The following is a 23,751-nucleotide window of genomic DNA, read 5'->3' on the forward strand; positions in this document are numbered from 1 at the left end:
GGTAACCTCAGCCATTTCTTCAAGGTGTTAAGTCAGAGTTTTAGTAGTTTGTCCCTCTTTTAGTAGTTTGTCCCTCTTTGACACCTATATCAAAGGGAAAATGACTCACCATTGGATTTGTATTTTAACTGAAGGTGACGTAATTCTTGAGTTTTCTGTTCTAGAGTTAGCCGTAGAAGATTCTGGTACTCTCTTTCTTTTTGAATTAGGTGTTCCCAAAGTCTGTTTTTTAAAAAAAACAACGTATTCACATTCAATTCAAACATCTGTTAAACATCAGGTATTGGATAAACAAAGAAAAAGGTACAATCTAAACCCAAGCTGTGGGGCCCCAAAGAGAAGCTTGCATAGGAGAAATGTGCTTTTCTTCTCCTTGATGCCAAAGGCCCAGTACTGAGAGTGTGGGTATATTTTTGCAATGGAGCCAGTGATTGTATCCCTCTTGAAATTCATGTTAAATGGTAGTGTAAGAGGACTTGCGAGTGTACAGCTATCTATGTACCCTCACCTTGATCTTAGACTTTTAAGTCTGCAGAGCTGTGAGACAGAGCTGTGAGAAATGAATTTTTGCTTATTTTATTAGAGCAGCCTCCTGGACAAAGACAGTTTTGTTTCAAAACGTATCAGGGAACCAAAAAAAAAAAAAAAAGAATTTCCCATTGATCATTAGTACTTGGCCAGAAGGAGCACCTAATTATTCAAACCAAGTCGGATAAAGTAGCTGACTCTAGGATGAACAGCCTTCTTTCTGCACTCATTAGTAGCCAAAGCAAGAGTAGTATTTTGACAGGAACAGCCAGGGGAGCAAGGATGGCCAGTGCAAGCTGCAGCTGCATGAGGAGAATGCGGCTAGCAATCACTAACACTGAGGACTGCCCATGGTGCATTTAAACCTTAGGACACACAATTCTTCGGAAGTAAACATTCTTTTCCAAGCCGTTTCTTTAAGCAATTTACTGTCTCTGGTGGGGTCTTCCTTATCTTCTGCCATTTAGTCTTACTCATGGTGTCGCTGAGACATGAAAGGCATGACTTGATACAGTTAAGCCTCAAGCTTCTGGATCGCCCCATGCTAGCTCATTAACAGCAGAAGGGAACAGAGCTGGAAGTCAGAATCATGGCTAACTTTTATTTGCTCATGTATCTAATAATAAACAAGATTATTTTAAACTAATCAAAAAGGCATGCCATGTGGTTATCTACTGGTGAACAAATGACTGCAGGACTAAGCTTTAAATTACTGGAGTTATCGATACTGCCCGAGAGGGCACAGCCATAATATAAATAGATGAAAACAGTTTTGGGGTCATTTGTTAGCAAATGGAGTGGGAGAGGTGGATACTTCTACCCCAGCAAGACCACAAGGAGATCATACTAGTACTCAACAAGTAAAATTTTTTCTCACCTCTGCCCTGCCTGCCTTCATCTGTCTCAAGAAGCTCCTCTTTGAGCACATCAAGTAGCTTGAGCTTTTAATGGGAATGATTCCCATTTTTGTTTATGTCACACCCTGAGGATAAGCAGGCTGTGTATTTTATTTATTTATTTATTTGGTTTATTTATTTTGTTTTTCGAGACAGGGTTTCTCTGTGGTTTTGGAGCCTGTCCTGGAACTAGCTCTTGTAGACCAGGCTGGTCTCGAACTCACAGAGATCCGCCTGCCTCTGCCTCCCGAGTGCCGGGATTAAAGGCGTGCGCCACCACCGCCCGGCCAGGCTGTGTATTTATTAACTAACTACTGAGTTAACACTGAGTTGGATAATTAAAATCTTTCTGCAAGACATTTTGAAGAAATGTATTACTACCAACTTTTTTGTATTTGTCATCATTTTAAAACTTCCGAGTTTTTGCCATCATGATTATTTAAACTCCAGGCCTTAAAAATATCTAAGATCAAACTTCCCCTAAGGGTTATTTGTGTACATCTTTTTATCCAAAAGTGTGTGCCCAGTACCTAATCTCCCCATTCAGACAGCACTGCCACAAGCAACAATGTGACGTTTGGAGCAAACACCATCTAGTTTACAATAGCTGTGGGTGGTGTTTTTAAAAAGCTTATTGATTCTCCAGAGCAAAGGGGAATTGTGTTACTCGTTTACAAGGTTGGAAAGGCAATCTACTAATGCCTGCCTAGGGATCCTAACAAGTGACCGGGAAGGCTTGGAGTAGGGCTACAGGATATACCACTACCTACAAATTGCTACGTTGCCCCCACTCCCCCAGCTGCTTCTGTGGGGACAGGCTATAGCTGTTCATTGCTGGACCCCATACCATGCCAGAGGTGCCATCATGAAGCCAAGCCTCAGATGGTGCTGCTTGCTGCTTTTGGTATGGCAGATTTGTGTGTGACCTGTGACGACGCACTGTACTGATTCCTGGCATTGAGAGAATGGAGGCCTTTGTGCACTTGGAAATGTACCCTTGCCCCAGTTCACTGACAGTGAATATACATTTCCCCAAGACCTAGATAAAGTTCTCAACTGTGACCAGAGGATCTTGTATAAGGTGTGTGAGATCCTGACCTGTTGGTCTCTTGCCTGAGCTTGTTTAGTTGGAGGCTTGGGTCCTGCTGCTGGGGCTGGCCCTCTTCGATAGCAACTGAGCCAGGTCTGATACCTCTGGGTGCCATATGCACTTCTTGGCCAAGCAGGTCTACAAAGGGATAATTCCCTCCCACTTCTGTGTCCTTGTCCACCCCTTCGGCCTCAGAGGCAGGCTCAAAGTGGGCTTGGAGCTCTGAAAACAGACCAAGGCACAGAACAGCACTCAATAAGACAATTCATTGCATTGCACTGCTTGCTGTGTGAGGGCACTAGTGACTAAAGAGATGATTTGATTGGACTCTCTGCAGTGGAACTATGGTCTTTCTGAGTTTACACAAGAAAAAAATGACAATGAACGGCTACAAACAGGCTCGGGCTCTGCTTGGTTCCTGTTCCAAGAAGCACTTGGGAGAGCAGACAGAAGTGAGCAGCCAGGGCCCAGTGTGAAGAAAGGAAGGGAGAGCAACAATTCTAAAGCCTGCCTTCCTCAGCCAAAGTACCACAGGAGAAGCAAGCTGAGCATTAAGTTTGTGCTAACATTTCAGAAAGGAAGCCTCTTAAGATTGGGCTCTACATAGCACAGAGATACAGCATGTACTTAAGAGCCCGAGTTTGTTCCCCAGAATGAACATGCACATACATACAGCAAGATCTGTAGCCAGTGAAGGATGCTGCTGAAGAAACAGCCATGTAATTACCAATTATCTGATAAGCATGGGTGAACATGCACACTGGGGAGGCTGTATGATCACTGGAGGATCCCTGCCTTCAAACACTGACTCCTTGTTAAGATCAAAAGTATACTTTGTACACAGTCACCTTCATTATGCCCAGGAGCTAAGTAAATAGGACATTAAGAGATGTTATCACAGACTTTTAGTCCCAGAAAGATCTATGACAGCATTTACTTAACTGTGGGGAAGTATAAAACCAAAATGGAAACAGAATTGGATGTTTGAGGCTAATGCTCTCTCGGGCAGCCTGAACCTGACCTTGAGTGCACGAGGGCACTTACCTGGGATGAGAATGGCAACTGCAGCCTGCACAGCTCTGCGAATGATGTTGTCCATTGCAAACATCCAGTGAGGCCTAATTAAGTGGTTTCTCAAAATTCTATTGACCTAAAAAAAGTCACAAAAGTCCATATGTCTATTGTTTTGAACTTTTAAGAAACCGACTTACTAATTCTAATTTGCTCCTCTTCCCTGTGAGATGAAGTGTTGCTGTGCTACTCTGGATTTCTGCCTGCTTCATTCTTCTGAATGAGCCTTCCTCTAGGTAGACCCTAAGTCACAATGGGTTCAATGTCACCGGGCCTCTTGGCTGTTGATTCAAAGAGCATCTATGACATGACAGACTATTGGGAACATGTAACAAGATAAACCAGACCTGGCTTTGGTATCGGAGGAACATACATCTGGACAGGCATAGAAGCCTTTCCCTATAGCCTATGCATGCTCTCTGTGGTCAAATGCAATTACTGTGTGCTTACAAAGAGCTGCTGAAATTTGGGGTTCCGGTTGTGAACAAATGAGAAGGAATGGGTGCCACTGAAGAACAGGGTGAGTTAACTAGTTTAGCTATCATGTAAGGGCCCGATAGCACTCACGGCATCCTGGAATCCAAACAGGATCAGGTGAATCTGGTTGATGGATGAGCTGTCAAAGTCCAGGTCCACCTTTAGTTTTGCTATTGTTGCCGCCATCACCCTGTGCTCTGGAGAGCGGATGAAGTCTCTGAGGATTCCAATTATCTGTTTGATGTGGCCAACTGAGAGAAGCAACTCTTCTGAACTCTGACAACCACATACACACATACACAAAATCATTTTTGTTTGACTGAGTCAGGAGGTAGGAATTTCTACATGCATTGTGGGAAAGTAGACTCTACATTTGCTAAATGGAATTGTGGGAGCTCTCCATATCCTTCCTGTCAGTCTTGGGGATCCTCTCTGATAGGTGGGTAGACAATGCCTCAGCAGTAAGCCATCCGGGAATGATGCTGTTTGAGCACTGGGTGGGCCTCGGAAGGTACAGTTCACAGCAGGGCAATGGTCTCTCTTAAAAGTAACTTCTTATCCATAATAAGGAGAGACATCACTTTGCTACTACTGTGACCTAGTTAAAACTTTGTTTTCTCCTATAACCATTTTCCCTACAGTGGCTGTTCTCTTAACTTCTGGGTGTAGCTCTAGCATGGTGCTTCTCAACCTTCCTAATCTGTGACCCTTTAATACAGTTCCTCATGTTGTGGTGACCACAACCATAAAGCTATTTAGTTGTTGCTTCATAACTGTATTTCTGCTACTGTTATGAATTGATATGTGACTTCAAAGGGGTTGCCTGCAGCTTGAGAAGCTTTGCTCTAGAGGCTGGATGGAGGCCTAGGAAGCTCTAAATCTTCCAGGGTTTTCAGCTGCCATCTGGCTTGTTCTCCACCAGAGGGCAGCACCACCCCACACTTCTAGGAAGCACTGCAGTAGGCTGAAAATTTACCTTTCAGGGGAGTTTTCTTTGTTGTTTTCCTTTGTTAGGAAAGGGAAAGGTGTCGGGAATAAGCACAGCAATCATGACTACTATGTGAAAGTGCCAGGGGACAGGCCACCCTGTTGTCCCTGTTAGCAGACCCCGTCCCTCAGCCTGTACCTGGACTACACACTCCTGCAAGTTGGAAGCCACTTGGTTCTGTTCCTCCCAAAGGATTTTGTACAGGATGGCTCTGCGCTCACTGTCTTTGCGCAGCAGAAAAAGACCAGGATCCCTCTCCTCTGGGGATAAGGCTGTGTTGCGGTCTTCTAAGGCCGAGCTTTCATCTGGGACACTGCAGACAAACACATTCAACAATTCCCGTGCTTGTCTTGGAAGGGTAGCACGTTCTGCTCTGGGCGAGACTCCAGAAAAGAAACTTGTGGGTGGGCAAGAGGTTAGTATTCCCTCTCCCCTCCTTGACTCCCTCCACGGTATCCTTGGGGGAGGAGAACAAGGAGATAAGGGACCAAAAGAAAGGAAGAGGGAGAGAACCGAGAGGCAGAGAGGGGGAGGGGAAGAGGAGTTGAGAAAGGGGAAGCGGGGAGGGGGTGGGGAGAGAGGAAGAATAGGGACAACCAGAAAAGAGAAAGGGCACTGACTTGACCACCCTGCTGCCCAGCAAAAACCCTTTCCATGACCCAGCAAGTCTTCTGATCCTGAGAAACAACCAGCACCCTGTAGAGGGACAAGGGACACTGACAGTACCTGAGAAGGTGGCTGAGCTGCCGCTTGGGCACCTGAGCTTTCTCAAAGAATGCATCAGGCTGGGCATCCGAGTCTGGGGAGATGGAACCATGTTCACTGCTGCTGCTGCCCATGAGCTCAGCCGAAGAGGGCAGGGCCAGGGTACCAGTGCTACTCCGGACACCCTCTGTGGAGAAACAGCCAGAGAGTAGCCAGGTGTGCAGATAAGGGCTTGCTAATGACGGGAGTACTCTAATCTGCTGGAACAATCTCTAGGGGAAGGATCTAGTGAAAATGTATGTTTGGGGTGAGCCTCATCTGGAACACAGCTCTCTGCAGCAAGATGGTGAGTCACACTGCCACAGCCTCTGACTCATCCACCCAGCGCAAAGAGGGCAAACTGTTTTCTTTTTAGGCCAACCCTAGTTCACTGACAGGACTCACTACACAACCAAGTGTCATGTAGAGTTTTCTGGCCTGCAGGATGGCAACCATAGGCAGACCACCCCAATATGCCCTTTTACCAAGTCAGTATCAACAAAGGAGAGCAGGCCAGACTTCAAAAGTGAGGCATCAGGCTCTACACGTGGGGAAGGTCAAAACCTCAGGCAGAGGACCTCTCATCTTCCCACTCCGCACGTCCCTCAAAGAAGTACTTTAAGTACAGGGCGGGGCATCATAGTGATCCAGGAGGTGCCCTGTGCCTGTGAGAAAATAGATGGACAATTGCCTGGGCCTGCATACCCTTCAAACCTCTGGGTCCACTCCTGGTGTTCATTTAAGTGGGCCTAGCATGGGAAGCGTGGTATTCCAGGGGCCCCTGTTCTTTCTCTGAGCATGAGAGCAGCTCAAGCCCAGGGTGTTCTCCAGTTGTCCTGGTAGGGCTTACCTGAAGGCTTGAAAGCAATTCGGCTTTTCTTGCCCTTGTTCACCTGCCTTAAGAACCCTTCTCCTAGTAGGTCAGCAGCATTGGCCCGTTTCTGAGGATCAGGTTCAAAGCATGATAAGATGAAGGCTCTGGCTTCGGCCGAAAGGGCTTCTGGAATTTCAGGGTGGATCTTAAACATCCCTACCTGCATTGAAGGAACAGTTAACAGTGTCAGCTTTGGGTGAATTCAGGTGCATGCCTGATCAATAGAAGCTGCCATCTCATGAGGATCAGAGCTTGGAGACACATGCTGTTTCTGCTCCTCCGAACTACAGATGGACTGACTATTTCCCCTTCCCTGAAGTCTTGACTAGCTTCTCATGACTCAAAAAAACTGTTGGGAAAGCAATATTGTGAGGCCTTCAAGACCTAGGCCTTACAAGGCCTGGTAGACACTGCTCCTGCTGTGCCCTGTCAGATGATCCTGCCCCAACAAGGCCACCAGGTGGATGCACCCACGAGCAAAGCCAGGGAAGAACACTCAAAGACCAACAGTCAACTCAGAACTGTGAACAACAACTGTGCTTTAAGCCTCTAGAGCAGCGGTTCTCAACCTGTGGGTCATGACCCCTTTGGCAAACACCTATCTCCAGAAGTATTTACATTACAATTCAGAACAATAGAAAATTAGTTTTGAAGTAGCAACAAAATAATTTTATGGTTGGGGGTTCACCACAACATGAGGAGCTGTAATAAAGGATTGAGAAACGCCTCTAGAGGATGAGAGTTTCTCTGGTAGGAAAGCTCCAGTTGAGAAAAGGTTTCAAAGCTAGGTACTATCTTCCCAGATAAAGACTCTTATCAGATATCACCCTCTCCGATCTCTTTATCTCTATTTTACTCCACAGCCCAGATTCTTAGCCTCTGGCTCTAAGCCACAAGCAAGCATACCCTGAGGTGGTCGCCTTACAGATAAGCAAATTGTCCATCTTACAGATAAGATGCTCCCTATCCCCAGCAAAGGTTGTGGTTGAGGGAGGAATTTATCTTTCTTGAGAGGACTTGCAAGACCCAGGAAGCTTCAGTTCTTCTTCCTTCCAGCTAATCCACTTCCCTGCTAAAGGAGGTACCACGTGAACCATAGTGGAACAAGAGTCAGTCCCCAGATGTCACGTCTCATCATGGCATAGAAATCTTCTCTGAAAACTCCTATATAGCTCTATATAACCTCTTCCTATATAACTGTTCTCATTAGAGGCTACTCTCTAGCCATTGTAGGAGCTGTCATCATAACCCCCAGCACCATCCTGTGCCTTTCCCAACTCTGCAACCCAGAGGTAAAAGCAACTCTGTCTTTCATATCCGTACTCACTGTCCATTCCTTGGCTGTCCTGGGTGCTGATTTTGACTCCCTTGCTTCACTCTGAGCTCTGAAACTGCAGAGCCTTCTGATTTTATCATCACAAAGCCCTTGACCAAGTGACATGTCCCATTCTCAGGACACTACTCCTTATGGCTTGAACAGATGAATGGCCTAAGAGTTGTGAGAATATTAGATGCTGGATAGACTGCAATTGTCAGACATTACTTGTAGCACTCCTCACCTGAGCAATGGGGAAGAGAAGTTGGCAGTGCTCACCGGCACCAGCATACACAAAGATAAAAACACCAGGACCTGATTCTCAAGTGGGAAGAGGTAGTCCCTCTCTTGCTCTTAGAATGAAAACTAAGTGGGTAGCAGCTGTCATCTTGTACATGCATGGGTGGGGCTGGGGCTAAGAAAGGGTCTCTTGTGTCCCAGGCTAGCATCAAACTTAGTGTGTAGCTGAGGATGGCCTTGAACTCCTGATCATTCTGCCTCTGTTTCCCAACTTCTCCTAAGAGTGTACCATCATATTCAGCCTAAGTACCTAAGATTTTTGACTATGTTTTGTTGGCAATAAAATCTTGACTTCAAACCCAAAAAAGTCAATATATTTCCAAAGAGTTTGTACAGCTTATTAGTTAAACAAAAGCAGGAGACAGGAAGAGGACCAGGAAAATTACTTTTGTTCTATGGACGAATTTGGTTCGTGGCTGTCGTTTGTGCTTCCTGAGCACACAAGAGTTCAGCAGACCAGAAAGTAGACAGCATGTTACCTTAGTGGCAGCTGCTATAGGTTTCAGGACCTGTGATGGCAGCTGGTAGTCTTCAATGGCCCCAAATAGATCAATTATAGTAACTGATGTGCTGAGGGAAGTTGCTTTGTAGCCCTTATATTCAGGGTTTTACTGGGATTAAAAGGTCAGAGGATTCTTGACTTTTTATCTTGGCCTTGCAACTGTCTGGGTTGCTGATGTGAGACAGGCAAGCTATGAGAACCTTCTGCCAAGACAAACTTCAGAATCGCGAGCTTCACATCTAGAGAGTTCTGTTTCAACATCCATCCAAACCACCTGAATGAACAAATATATTTTACCTTGAACATGGCTGCTTGTGGCTCACCAAGCTCATGGAATGGAGGCCTGCTAGTTGCCATCTCAATGATGGTGCAGCCCAAGGACCAGATATCAGCAGGAGCACCATACCCTCGAGGTCCCTGATCAATAATCTCAGGTGCCATGTACTGAAGAGTCCCTATGTAAAAAAAACAAATAAACAAAGACTTGGGCACCATATTGCTTAAAAGTGAACCATAAATATAGAAATGAGTGGGTTCAGCAGCGGCAGATGGGGACCTCTCTCGTGTGTCAGCTATTTGCTTGCATCATTTATTGGTCAGTGGCACGCAATATGCTTTCCTTCAACATGATTAATATTAAAAGAGGATTTAGTCCCCCAAAGGATAACTGAGCCCAACTCAATATGCATGCTTTGTGTGGGTTTTTTTTTTGGGGGGGGAAGTCTGTTGTTTTGAGACAGGTTTTCTCTGTGTAGCCCTGGCTGTCCTAGCACTCACTCTGTAGACCAGGCTGGACTCAAACTCACAGAGATCTGTCTGACCCTGCCTTCCAAATGCTGGGATTAAATGTGTGCACCACCACTGTCTGACTTCAATATGCATGCTTTAATGCATACCAGATACACAGAAACTGGAATGGGAGAAATAAGCTGATAAGGAGGAGCTAACATGGTAGAGAAGATGGCATAATGGTGGTGGTGGCAGTAACAGTGAAAGCAAAATGCAGTGTTTAGAGATAGATCAGCCATTTAAAGGCTATGTTCACAACCAAAATGTAGTGCTCTAATAGAGGTACCTTCAAGAAGGCACGTGTAGATGAATAAATGCTTGATTAGGCTTTTCTCTGAACCAGGGAAATTATCAATGTGTTAATTTTGTTCTCTGACAGAGTAGGGTATAAGAGAGTTGTTGGGGAAAAGAGGCATGAAAGACAAAAAGGGAAGGGGCCATGGTGTTAATCTGCAATGCAAGTTTAATTCCCAGAAAGGGGGACGGGCAAGAATCAGGTAGGAGGTATCTCAAAAGCCATTGCTGTGAGCCACCATGGAGCTCCTGGCCAAAATTTGTATACTGGATGAGTTCTCCCTTTGCCCTTTGTCATGAGTAGGGAACAACCTATGTAAAGCACAACCAACATGATCCAAAAGGGCGGTAGCTGATGCTGTCAGTGAAGTAAGTTTCTGCTGTAAAGATGGAAGAGGACAGAAAAACATCAAATCAGAGGGAAGAGCTTAGCAAAGCTCAAGTACAGAGTCCAGGGTACAGCCCGGTGGATCTGCACCAGATGGTGATGGTGGATCTGGGGCAAGGGGACTAAAGGTAGCAAAGGAACAACCCTTGCCAAAAATGGTGGTAAGGGAAGGCTGCCTTTGTCAGGAGCCACCAGAGGTTGTTAAAGGGAAGGTGGTGACTGGCTATGGCCACAGGAATGTGAAAGGATGAGTGAAGGGGAAGGCATGGCGTGAGCAGGAGGTTGGAGAGGCCAATGAAGGGCCTGGGGAGTAAAATCTTTGGTTTTCCTTAACGTGGCAGGAGAAAGAGAGTGCAAGTGTGGTCTTGCCATCAGAAGATACTATGGACCGACAGAGAGGTTTAGATGACCTTGGCCAAGGCATGGCTATAATACTGGTGTCCAGAGCAAAGAAGAGGGTCTGTCTCAAGACCATATAACCAAAGGTGGTTTCCTGAGTTTTTACTCAATAAAGGTACTACTTTTTTTTTTGAAAGGCCAACATCATGTTACCATTTTTCTTTACTATAAAATATCAATTAATTAACAGAGACAATGTCTTACTCTGTAGCTCAGGCTAGTCTGGATCTTTATGTAGCCTAGGTTAACATGGAACTCTCCTTGATTTTCCTGCCTCAATCTCCAGAGTATTGGGTTCAGAGGCACAAACCACTATGCTTGGTATCATCTTTCATCCAGTGTTTCACTATACAGCCTGGACTAGCCTGGAAATCACTATATAGTCTAGGCTGGTGTCAAACTTAATGGTGGTCTTCTTTCTTCAGCTTTCCAAGCCTCTATAAGTGTGGACCACCAAACCCAGTTTCCTATGAACCGTTTAAAGATTCTAACTAAGACAGTTGTGACCAATAGACTATTCTGCAATAATGGGCATATATTCTATACAGTCTGACATGGTCGCCATCAGCTACACATAACTAGTATGTTCTTGAAATGTAGTTAATGAAGCCAAAAGAAATGAATTTTAAATAGTTTTAGTTAGTTTCAACCACCTTTGAAGTTATAGATTATTATTGGGGAAGACAAAACAGATGGGTGGGGCACAAATAAATGCTTTGGCTTTCAGAGTGAAAATGAAGGGGGAACTGTTGAGTCACTTGCAAAGTTAGGCAAGATGAAGGTACATCTCATGTGCACTTGCACTGTGAGGAAATCCCAGTGCCTCAGGAAGGAAACTTCTGGTGTTACAATATCCCCTGCAGGCTGTTGTCGCTGTGACTAACACAGGGAATAGTGTTGGCAGGAGATGCTCCTTCTAATAATCTATAATTAAGTACAGAAAGATTTAACACCATACTGTTTATTATCAGTCATCTCACTCTGCTCTGCGATGCTGGGGCTGGTATCCCCTTCCTCATTGCCTGCAGCTCCCTGTTAGGTTCTGCAACTAAAAGGCGGTAGAAAGACTCTGGAAGGATAGAGGGGGATGTAGCATGAATTCTAACTGGTCTGAATAATAAAAACCTGGAGTCAGATATTAGGGTGGGAAAGCTGAGAGATCAGAGAAGCAGCGCAGTCAGCCACTAGAGAGACCTTTTACCTCTACCGAATCCTCAGACTAAAGGAGCTATCCTGTCTCTACGAATCCTCAGACTGCATCTGTGTCCTTCCGCCTTATTTTCCTCTCTCTGCCCAGCCATATCCCTTCCTGTCTCTACCTCCTTAGTACTGGGATTACAGGCATGTGACTCCCAAGTACTGGGATTAAAGGCATGAGTCACCACTACCTGGCTCCGTTTTGCTTTTAGACTGGACCAGTCTTGTGTAGAGATCTGTCTGCCTGTCTCCCAAGTGCTTGGATTAAAGGTGTGTGCCACTAATGCCTGGCCTCTATGGCCAACTAGTGGCTTAGCTCTATACTCTGATCTTCAGGCGCTTTACTTGTTATATTACAAACAAAAGGGGACTTACTCTTCCCTATATGTTTGTTGTTCCTGTGAGCAGGCCTGAATGGGGACCATCAGTTGGCTCTAATATCCCAGTTTTTGTCACTATACACTCCCAGAACCAGGCACGTAAGTACTAGAGTACCTATGTCAGCCTAGGCACACTCCCTCCTCAAGGTTCTGATCCTACCTTACCAACTGTGCACTCCCACCCTTACGAAGCCTCCTGATGTCTCAGCCTCCTTTTGCCTTTTCAGTTTCAGTACTCAAAAATGCTCTGTGAAAACAATTGGGGTGACTTATATTTTCCTGCCTGGACCATAGCTAACATACTTGAAAGGTAGGTGTAGGTGTGTGTGTGTGTGTGTGTGTGTGTGTGTGTGTGTGTGTGTGTGTTTGATATACATTCATTGTACACAGTGATTGGTTTCATAAACACATATTCATACAATTATTTCATATACTTCAATCATACTCACAGCCCTCTTCTTTCTCCTTTCCATATTTTCATTCATTTCCCCAGAAGTTGGCCCCCTACTTTTGTGTCATATTTAGATGTGATTTATGAATCTATATAGGACAAGGGTCCACAAATATAAGAAAACACACTTCTTCTCAATCTGACTTATTTTGCTTATATGGTGATATCTAGTTGGATATATTTTCCTGCAAAGATACAATTTCGTTCTTTATGTACAAAGATGGTTTTTCTGTATCTTTGGAGCCTGTCCTAGAACTATCTCTTGTAGACCAGGCTGGCCTTGAACTCAGAGAGATCCACCTGCCTCTGCCTCCCAAGTGCGCCATCACTGCCCAGTGTACAAAGATATTTTTCAAAGAGGAAAATATACATACAAGTAACATTATATGACTAAACAGGTTATATAAATATATGTTATATATACACATATATGTGTGTAACAACAATTAATGTAAAAAGAAACTATGAATTTAAATAGAACAAGGAGAAGGGTATATGGGGGAATTTGGAGGGAGGTAAAGGAAGGAGGAAAGGTATTATAATCTCTAAAATAATTTGTAAAAAGAACATGAAAATAAATTTACATTATGTAGAACTCAAAAATAGTACTAAATCAAATAGTGATACCTAAATGATCCTGATCAAGTAACTATCTACCTTAGTATAATTTTTTCATAATTAAAACCATAATTAATATCCTTAAGCTAAATGTAGAATTTTCTCTATATAAGACCATAATGACTATTAACTATTGTAAAGATGAGGAATCAGTAAGGACATCCATATTATTTATTTCTATGTAATAAATTTAGCAGCTTAAAACAGTGTATCGGTACACAGGGTATAGCTCAGTAGTAGTACATTTACCTAGCATTCACGAGGCTGTGTTCCATCCTTAACATAACCAAAAAGGTCATTACGATCTCACACAACATCTAAGGGCGGGGACCCAGCAGCAGTCAGTTGAGTAGGCAGGGAGTCTCCCATGAAGCCGCAGTCCAGATGTGAATTGGACTACATGATTTAAAGATTAGCCTAAAATGGCTAGGTCTGCTTGAAAGTTCCTTCTTTCAGACCGGGATGAGCAGAAAGCTTCCTAACTGCATTTTCTCATGAAATGGAATCTTCCAGAGGACTGCTCAAGACATGATTTACCAGTGAGAATCATCTGAGAGAAGAAGTGGCCATTTGCTGCCACCATCACTTCTATCTTTTCCATTCACTAGAAGTGAGGCACTTTATCCAGCCCTCATTCAGCTAGATTGCAGGCTGCTTCCCACATCTGATTTTGGATCAGTATTTGATGACCTGTAAATAATTTCCATGTAGGTACTAGGCACCGTTCATAATTCTGTAAGATTTGGCAAAGGAAGTGCCATCTATTGTTATAACACATTTTACACAGGAGGAAACTGATGTCCAGAGAAACTAATCATTGAAGTTGGAACCCAGATCTTCTGCCCCTGAGTTCAGAACTTGACATCACTGAATTATATAACAAACCAAGAAGCACTGCTGAAGAAAAAGCTACCTGAAAAGGAATGACTCCTCCAGGGCTTCAAAGACAAACTAGTGCCTCTTTCCCACAGTCCTGGAAGATGTAGAGCAATGGTGGAAAGGTAGGCACTCCATTTGATCCACTACTCACATGAACAGTCAACAAAGACATGGAACCACACAAGTACTTCAGATAAAGAAATAGCCCCAGTGGTGTGTATGTAGGGCATGTGTCAATTCTACCAAAGGCTGGAGTCTGGAGAAGACCTGTGAAGAGGGCATTGTGATGTGTTTGAACCATGCACAAATCTTGGAAAATGGCCTTGCCCTGCGCCTGGCTCTCTTTAGGGCCTCACAGCCTCACTAGCTTCCCTCCAAGAGGCACCGTATCCCACTCATCCCAGCCCTTAGACACCTGCCACAGGTGATGGTATAGAATTCACAACACAGTGTCCAAAAGACCCACAGGTGCTGACTCAGCCCCCTTGGGGTATATTCTACTGGAAGCTTCTGGGTAGTTTCCAAGGCAGGATTTTCACATCCTTAGAAAAGAAAAGATGTGCCATAAGGCAATTGTCTGATAGAGGAACCAAGCTATGATGTAGATACTAGAGCAAGGCATGAGACAGGGACCGCACAAGCAGAGTTTCCAAGAGACCTTTAAACTCCTCAGTACACGAGTTTGAACGCCTTACTTAGGGACCTCTCATCCAAGTCAAGGGACTCAACTTCAAGATTAAAAAAAAAAATAGATGTGGGGTAGGTATTAAAAGCAGATTTTTTTGAGAATAGTGCTAGATTGGTGACAAATAAGAAGAGCAAGAGTGGGGGAATCCAGTAGGATGTGGCCCATGGCAACTCAAGCAGTTTAAAGGATATTCCAGATATGTACATTTGAAAGGAGATCACACATGTCAGCATATCCCATAGGTTCCTTGAGATGTTAGTGGCCTAAATTTCAAAATTTTATATTAAAAAAAGTACGGACAAGGAGGACTACTGAGACCTCAAGAACAATGGCAACGGGTTTTTGATTCTACTGGACCTATTGGTTTCGTGGGAGCCTAGGCAGTTTCGTGGATGCTCACCTTACTAGACCTGGATGGAGGTGGGTGGTCCTTGGACTTCCCACAGGGCAGAGAACCCTGATTGCTTTTTGGGCTGACGAGGGAGGGGGACTTGATTGGGGGAGGGGGAGGGAAAGGGGAGGCGGCGGTGGGGAAGAGACAGAAATCTTTAATAAATAAATAAATTTAAAAAAAGTAGTGAAAAGAGAAGTTTGTGCTACCTCCCATGGTGATGGAGACTGTCCTAATCATGCTGTCCAAGTGATGGCCCTGTGGGAAGCACCACTTCTTCCCAACTCAAAACTTTATAGCCAATAAGAGATTTATAGTACATATTCCCTTCTGATAACCTGCATGGAGTACAGGCTGCTGAAGAAGTAAATGCAACAGCAGTATCACACCCTCTCGATGATGTGTTTAAGGTAACACAAACCTCAGATTCAAGAAGTGGGAGCAGTTATAGCCATTTTGGTTTTAGATATTTTTCAAAGAACTACAGAAACTGTCTTCCAGGAAATGTTCCATGGAAAGAAAAAGTGCAGTAGGTACTAGGTACAACATGAAGGATAAGTGGTTAGGGAGATTCAGGGGACACTCTGTCAATGGCCAAACATGATACGGGGGTCACATTCAGAGGGAATCCAACAAGAGAAATGAATATCAAACACTAAACCGCAGAGAACAGGGATCCAGCTTACAACAGTGTTAATCAAGACACCATTTAACCTGCCAATCTTTTTTCTTTGCCTTCCTGCAGTTGGTGAGTTAGGAAAGAGGTAGAGAAGAAGCAAGCACTCCTGACTGTAGAGAAGAGGTCACTGTCCACAATGCAGTGGGCATGGAGAGGGGCAAGGGGGTCAGTGGCATTAATGAGGACCAGAGCACTCATGAGTATATATAAGCCTATACCTTTCCCATCTCCCATTTTAACCTGCTGTTCCCTCAAGTTCCACTGTGATTCTGTCATCCAAGCAGCTGGAAAAGTCATGGGACAATCCAAATCTGCTCTGGGCTGAATGTAATGGGCAATAGGAGACAAATATAACCTTTATGATGACCTTTTGTGTGCCCCAGGTTCAACATATTCCATATAGAAACTTAGTCCTCTCAAAGGAACCCTCTAGCTCTCAAGCGCTAACTTAGAAGTTATAACTTCTAAATGCAAATTCATATTAAATGTTAAAATACAAATTGTATTTAACAAATACTTGTTTCACTTGCTATGATCCAGGTGCAGTCAAAATATTTCATCAATATTGATCCATTTCATCCTTGGTAACCCCCTGAGGTTTATTTTTGTAAACATTTCCATTTGTTGTTAAAACAGTTTCTTTGGAGATTAATTTTCCATTTTGGAGGGAAACTTCTTAACTACAGGGAGGTCAAATAAGTAGGTGTTCTAAAGGGAAGCAAAATATTGCAGAGAAATTCATTTTGACTGGAAGTAAACAACTTAAAATAACTTCAGGAAGTCCATGAAACTGACTAGATTCTCTATTTACTCTTGAGGAACGAGGGTCCTAAACAGTAAAGACTGCTGAGTCACTCCTAGACTAGCCAAGCTGCTGGGAAGAAGCAGAGATGAACCAAGCAGTTTAAAACTAAAAAAGGGGGCTGGAGAGATGGCTCAGCAGTTAAGAGCAATGACTTCTCTTCTAGAGGTCCTGAGTTCAATTCCCAGCAACCACGTGGTGGCTCACAGCCACCTATAATGAGATCTGGTGCCCTCTTCTGGCCTACAGGCAGGATGCTGCATAAATAAATAAACAAACAAATGAATAAATAAATAAATCTTTAAAAAATAAAATAAAAAGAGAGAGGAAACAGCAGAGAACAACCAAATTAATTAGAAGAAACAAACCCAGCCATGCTGCCTAGAAGAGGCTTAGAACAGCTGAACAACCTGGAAAGGGCAGTCACTCTCCAACCTTTAAGGCTACCTACAGGCTATATAGTGTGCTTCAGGTTCCCAGCGTTGGTGAGCTATTACCCTTGCTGGAATAGGCTTTGGTGATACAGCTGTCTTTGAGTCATTTCTGTTTCTGTAAGTAACCTCTCATCTGTATTCCTGTAAGTAATCCCAATAAAACTCATTGGTTCACCAAAGTGGATGTTGGTGTATCCATACTTTGTTCTATCATGAACTGTCTATCTGGGAAGAATAGACATGTATGTTGTCTTTTTTTTCAGGAAAAATATGTCCCATATCATTTTACTCAATAAAAATCGGAGAGAGAGATAGATAGTAATTTATATGTCCAAGGTGACACAAGAAACAAGTTGTTGAGCCAGAAACTGGACTGCTCATCTTTGATTGGAGAGTATTTATAGCTAAAACACAAATAAAGTTCATGTTGTTGTTCTAATATTAAGTATGTGTGTAAGAGCAATAAAAACATACATTCACACAAAGGTTCCTGTGTGAGTGATCACAAAAGAACCTTTATCATTCATAATTTGGGAGACTATTCAGGTGGAAAGGAAATAATTCCTGGATGAGCCTTGAAAACATCACTAAGTGAGGAAGGTAAACGTTTTTAGAATGTGTATTGCCACATTACATGTGCAGGAATATCCCAAACATGCAAATCTGCACACATACCGAATCAATCCAGTGACTGCCAGGAATTAAAACTAGGGCTGGCTGCACGGGGGCACAGGGATATTGCAGGGGAAACAGAATTGTTTAAAAATGGAATTGGAGCAATGATGTGGGAGTGTCATATCAATCTGTTGATTTCATTGGCTGAGCAATAAAGAAACTGCTTGGCTGGCCCTCATAGGTTAAAGCATAGATGGGAGGAGAAAACAGAATAGGATGCTGGGCGGAAGAGGAAGTGAGGTCAGACTCTGCTCTGCTCCCGGAGACTCAACAGCTCTGCACTCTGGAGCAGAGACATCATGGACGGAGGTTAGAATCTTCCCGGTAAGCGCACCTTGGGGTGCTTACACACATCATTAGATATGGGCTAGTCCAGGGGCGAGAATTAGCCTGTAAGGGTTAGAGTTCATGGGCCAAGCAGTTCTTAAATGAATACAGTTTGTGTGTTGTTATTTCGGGCATAAGCTAGCCAAGCAGCCAGGGGTGTTGGGGACGCAGCCCCGCCACTACCTATTTCAACAGAGCAATGGGGATGTGGTAAATTTGCCAGACACCATTGAATTATGCATTTCAAATGGGTGCTCTAACAACACTAAGTTTTATCTTCATAAAGTGTTAAACCTACCACAATAAGGACAAAAAGGCTCGGTGTGTGGTTCAGTAATAGAGCACTGGCATGGTCCTGGTTCCAGCCCCAACACTGTTCAAAATTGAGTTTTGTTACTGTAATTAGTTTATCATACCCAAGGCAAAGGCCCTTCATAGGAACATAGGAAGGAAGGGATTCAGGGCATGCAACTGCCTGAGATTATTGTTTCTCCTAACAAGATTCAGAAAATTTCAGAGCATCTATGAGGAAAAGTTCCACCATTATCCACCATAACCAGAGTTCTTTACCAGCCAGCTGAGACTCCTTTACTGAACTCTTCTGTTTTGTAAAGAGTAATTACATGCAGGAGAATTTCCTCACCAAAATGAGATCCCTCCTTTATTATCCCCTAAACACCCCTGCATTATTTTGCAGTGCAAAATTCATGCCTCCTTAAGCCAATTACGTGAGAAATGTGATATGCAATAATGAATTATACATGTGTTTTCCATGTGATTTTTTCCTCCTGAGAGATGCTAATTATGAAATAAACTGTTGGTGTTTTATGATTTTGAAATAGTTCCTTGTCATATCAGATCCCCTCTTGCTACATATAGCCAAGCTAATTGTGGCTTCCAAAGAGGAAGATATGTTATTTTCAATTACAGTTGTAAAATGAGAAGATAAAAGGGGGGTCAGTCTTATATACATATTCATATGTAAATAAGGGCATATTTATATCAGAAATCATAAGTGAAGATTCAACATATTCTTTATGTGGAAAATGCTAATGGAGTCCTGGTGTAGTCTTGTCCCATGTTAAAGCACATGTACCTTCTCTGGATTTATAAATAAACAGTCATTTTTGATAGATTAACATTCCCTTTGATTGGCGGGGGTCATGTCTCCACTGTGGGTACCCAGGGACTAATACACAACAGTTCTCTTATTGAAGAAAAGTCCTTTAAAACTGGAACATTATTTACCACAGATAAGACCAAATTTGTCCATTCTACAACTCTGGCCATTTCAAGGACAGGACAATCAACTAACTACCTTACTTATTTCAGAACTATAAAGTTCTGAGAGCTGTTCACAGTTCTGTCAGGAATGTTCTTTGTGATCGTCATGCTCCTCCCTAGGAGACCGCAACCTTATTAAAAACCAGCACTTCTTTCCAGGGATCAAATTTTAGCTAGTGTTGCTTTTAAGCAGGAACTCTAAAAAGCCACAGGTAGCTTATGAGAGGCCTTATACCTACTGGTCTGGTAAATGGAAAACCAGCTGGCAATTTATATCACCTTTGAATCCAGTCCCTGTCAACATTCAGAGAGTTTTATCGCCAACAGGTGGACAGAATGTAGTCTTTCAACTTCACATAAAATACCCTCTTTCCCCAGGATAATTAGCCTCCCTTGGAAACCTCATCATATCAAAATGCAAACTGTTAGTATACTATAGTAAAGAGCGATTTTATGACGTACCAATAACATGTCCTAATAAGTTACACAAAATTACCCATTATTTTGACTGGTATGCCACCAACTGTGAAGACATAATGCCATTTTACTGACTGAGAACCCTTAGGAAACCTCAGCAGAGTTCTTTGTCTACCCAACCTATAAGAGGCCAAGAAGAAAGTAGGGCAATATTGGTGTAACAGTATATCACTATGACAAAGTGAGACAATTTTAAAGTCAAGGACAATACTTTATCTGCATGAAGAACCAAAATGGATGGAGTTTGAAACAATCATCCCAAGTGAGGTAACTCAGACCCCCAAAGACAAATATTGTGTGTTTTCTCTTATATCTGGATGCCAGCTTTTAAGTTTTAGATATGCTTCTTTCTGAAAAACCAGAGGTTAGGTCCCTTAGTAAGGGACTAGGAGGGAATAGAGGATCTTCCAAATAAAGGGAACTAGAGTATAGTGTTATAAAGGGATAAAGAGGAAACTAAAATAAGGAGGGGTAAATGAGGAAGGGGATGGGAGGAGGGAGTAAACAAGGGACTATGGAGATAGACAATTGTCATTAAAGGCCTTTTGAAAAGTCATATGGAAATTTGCTGCTCTAGAAGCGTCTCAAAATATTTCCATATAGGAAAGGAAGTTAAAGGGAGTCACTGTATAATGGGGAAGATAATGCACAAACTAGATATCTTATGCTACCAAATAAACCTTCACTGCTAGGAATGGATTACATCTTCTTGAGTCATTGGCTAAAGGGGTCCCATAGAACCCCTAAACACCACCGGTATCATCAAAGTTATTAGTTACTCGCCATAACCTGATGGAATGCCTTATTGCTGAGGATACAACTTACTTATAACATCAAACATGGAGATATCAATCAACAACAAGTGCCAAAAACAAGTTTTAAAACTTTACTTATTTAATAACCATTCGTGTAGCTGTGAGGGTGTTGGATCACTTGTAACTATAATTTTAGACAGTTGTGTAAGCCGTCATGTGGGTGCTGAGAATTGAATCTGGGTTCTCTGGAAGAGCAGCCAGTGCTCTTAACCACTGAACCATCTTTCTATACCCCCCAACTAGCAGTTTTACCCCCTACTGATTAGTGTTCATGTTGCTGGAAATTACTTTACACATGTCAGAGGAGAAAAGCAAACATCATATTATGAAGCTATAAACACTGCCACCTATGACAGTGACCTGCCCTGCACGATAAACTGGTACAATAGAGGCACACATTGGGAGTAACCAATATCTTTTTCAATTGGATTTAAAATCCACTCCATACTCCCCAAGGCCAGCTGGTCTGGCTCTGAAAAAGCCTGGGTTAAAACCGGTCTCACTGAACATAGCGGACAATGAGGACTACTGAGAACTCAAGAATAATGACAATGGGTTTTTGATCCTACTGCACGTATTGGCTTTGTGGGAGCCTAGGCAGTTTGGATGCTCACCTTACTAGACCTGGATGGAGGAGGGTGGTCCTTGGACTTCCCACAGGGCAGGGAACCCTGATTGCTCTTTGGGCTGATGAGGGAGGGGGACTTGATGGGGGGAGGGGGAGGGAAATGGGAGGCGGTGGCGGGGAAGAGACAGAAATCTTTAATAAATAAATAAATAAATAAATAAATAAATAAAAATAAAAAAAATCCACTCCATGAAATGGAACCCATACATGACACTGTCAAGAACATGGGAAAATAGATGGGGGCATGGGCCTAGTTGAAAGCCTACTAAATCTGCTAAGGGAACACAGTAATGACTCCCAATACATATTGCTGTTATCTGTAGATCAATGTTTCAGCCCTCATCAGAGACAATTTTTCTTATAGTAGGTGGGAATTACCACAGACTCACAAATGGACAATGTGCATGAAGTGAGAGACTTTGGAACACTCATCCCTAAATGGGATGTCTTTATCAAACCTCTCCCCTCAAGGCTCAGGAATCTATGCAGAAGATGAGTCAGAAAGACGGTAAGAGCCAGAAGTGGTAGATGACTCCAAGAACATCTTCCAGACACTACAGGATTGATACACATATGAACTCACAGAGACTATGACAGTATGCCCAAGACCTGCACAGGTCCAAAACAGACAACACTCCCCAAACTGAGGAAACACAAAGTTCCAACCCTAACCAAGAAGCTATTTGTAATTGATACCTGCCAGCAAAGGGCAAATCTTAGATTGTCATTTGGTATATCAACCACAGTCTTGGGCAGGCAGGGTTCATGCCCAGGAGTAACTGGCCAACATAAAACAGATGATTCCATGTTTTTTACACACTTTTTGTTTTGTTTTAGTATTTTTTGTCTGTTTTTACAAGATTGTTTTGATTTTCATTGTAACACACACGAGAGAGAGAGAGAGAGAGAGAGAGAGAGAGAGAGAGAGAGAGAGAGAGAGAGAGAGAGAGAGAGAGAGAATATGAATTAAGTTGGGTGGGTAGGAAGTAGGAAAGATCTTGGAGGAGTTGGGGGAAAGGAAAGTGTATGATCAAACTATATTCTATGGAAAAGTCTTAAATAAATTTAGAAAAATCAAATGATACTCTGCTGTAAAGGTGACCAATAAGTAGTTATTAGAGGACCACTGGTTCAGAAGAAAGCTTAGATGGCACCACACAGCCAGTTCTGCTCTGCTTACCCGCAAAGGTCTCCGTGCATGGGTTAATTCCTGCAAGGCGTTTAGATGTTCCAAAATCAGAGATTTTTACCACTCCACTATAGGTGTTCACCAGCACATTATCGCCCTTTGGAAAAAGAACAGCATTGAGTGTGCAAAGCCAGATTTAAGCAAACCAAAAGCCTATAGTATGGGACCTTGATAAATTCTCTCTAAAAAGACTGGACCTGTCAGGATAGTGTGGGGCTATCCTGCTAAGCTGTCTCCCTCTGTGTGCAGACTATTTTGCCATACTATAGTAAAGGCTTAAAAAAAACACCACTTTGATGGTTTAGAGAAGCTCATACCTTTATGTCCCTGTGAACTATCTGGTTTTCATGGAGATACTTCAGGCCTTCCAGGATCTGTTTGGTATAAAACTTGATAGTGGGTTCCTTCATTGGTCCCCATTTGGATCGCAAGAGAGCAGAAAGGCTTCCTAGAAAGTGACATAGCAACACCAAACCAAACCAAACAAACAAAAGGAACCAAACCAAAAAATAAACAAAAACCAACAGGATGACAAAGATTCATATGTAATGGGTCAGGGAATAAACTATAGTGATGCTTTTAACCCTATACTAATTTTCAGATACTGATGATCACTATTCAATTACAATGTTATGAGATTTATTATTATTTCAATGCATACACATTTATCTTAGCTCTTGTTCATTGCCAGGCACCTTTCCAGAAGCTGTTACATGTATTATCTCATTTAACCTACCCGATGGTTAGTTGAGATGGGGTTATTTAATATACCAATAATGTTTATAGTAATTATTACTCTACTTTTTACAATTTATTTAACCAGAAAACTGAATCTTAATGACTAGACCCATTCAAACTACCAGTTATAGACCAAAACAATTACTTCTAATACTCCATTGGTTACATGTAGTGATTTCATACATAAATCACTGGTGTTTGGTTTTATTATCCATTTGTTATTTTGCTATATCTCTTTAAAAGTAACTGTGGGCGGCAGCGGCGGCCGGAACCGGATGCGCATGGCAGCAGCTGCAGCGGCCGCCGAACCGGACCCGCACGGTGGGCGACGTAGCTGGCGCAGCGGCTGGGACCGGCGGGTACTGACACAGTGGCAGACAACGCAGGCGACAGGGACCAGTGCAACACCAAGAGCAGATCGCCCCAGGACAATTAAATCAAAGA

At 43.0% G+C, this 23,751-nt stretch overlaps 1 protein-coding gene across 2 annotated transcripts in view; it reads right to left on the reverse strand.

Annotated features, from left to right (window-relative positions):
• Map3k15 (mitogen-activated protein kinase kinase kinase 15) overlaps positions 1 to 23,751 on the reverse strand; it is a 124,857-nt gene that overhangs the window by 530 nt on the left and 100,576 nt on the right. The window contains exons 17-26 of one of the 2 annotated variants that reach the window (XM_050164357.1): positions 22,887 to 23,017; positions 22,561 to 22,666; positions 9,083 to 9,240; positions 6,645 to 6,828; positions 5,777 to 5,942; positions 5,189 to 5,363; positions 4,153 to 4,338; positions 3,559 to 3,664; positions 2,523 to 2,736; positions 110 to 222 (exon numbers count right to left, since the gene is read on the reverse strand). In XM_050164357.1, the coding sequence (XP_050020314.1) occupies positions 110 to 222; positions 2,523 to 2,736; positions 3,559 to 3,664; positions 4,153 to 4,338; positions 5,189 to 5,363; positions 5,777 to 5,942; positions 6,645 to 6,828; positions 9,083 to 9,240; positions 22,561 to 22,666; positions 22,887 to 23,017 (1,539 nt within the window). The remainder of the gene's footprint in view (positions 1 to 109; positions 223 to 2,522; positions 2,737 to 3,558; positions 3,665 to 4,152; positions 4,339 to 5,188; positions 5,364 to 5,776; positions 5,943 to 6,644; positions 6,829 to 9,082; positions 9,241 to 22,560; positions 22,667 to 22,886; positions 23,018 to 23,751) is intronic. The other variant, XR_007595734.1, reaches the window with a different exon arrangement.

This window comes from Alexandromys fortis, unplaced genomic scaffold (genome assembly GCF_014885135.2).
Source record: "Alexandromys fortis isolate MF-2015 unplaced genomic scaffold, M_Fortis_MF-2015_v1.1 scaffold_147, whole genome shotgun sequence".
NCBI lineage: Eukaryota > Metazoa > Chordata > Mammalia > Rodentia > Cricetidae > Alexandromys > Alexandromys fortis.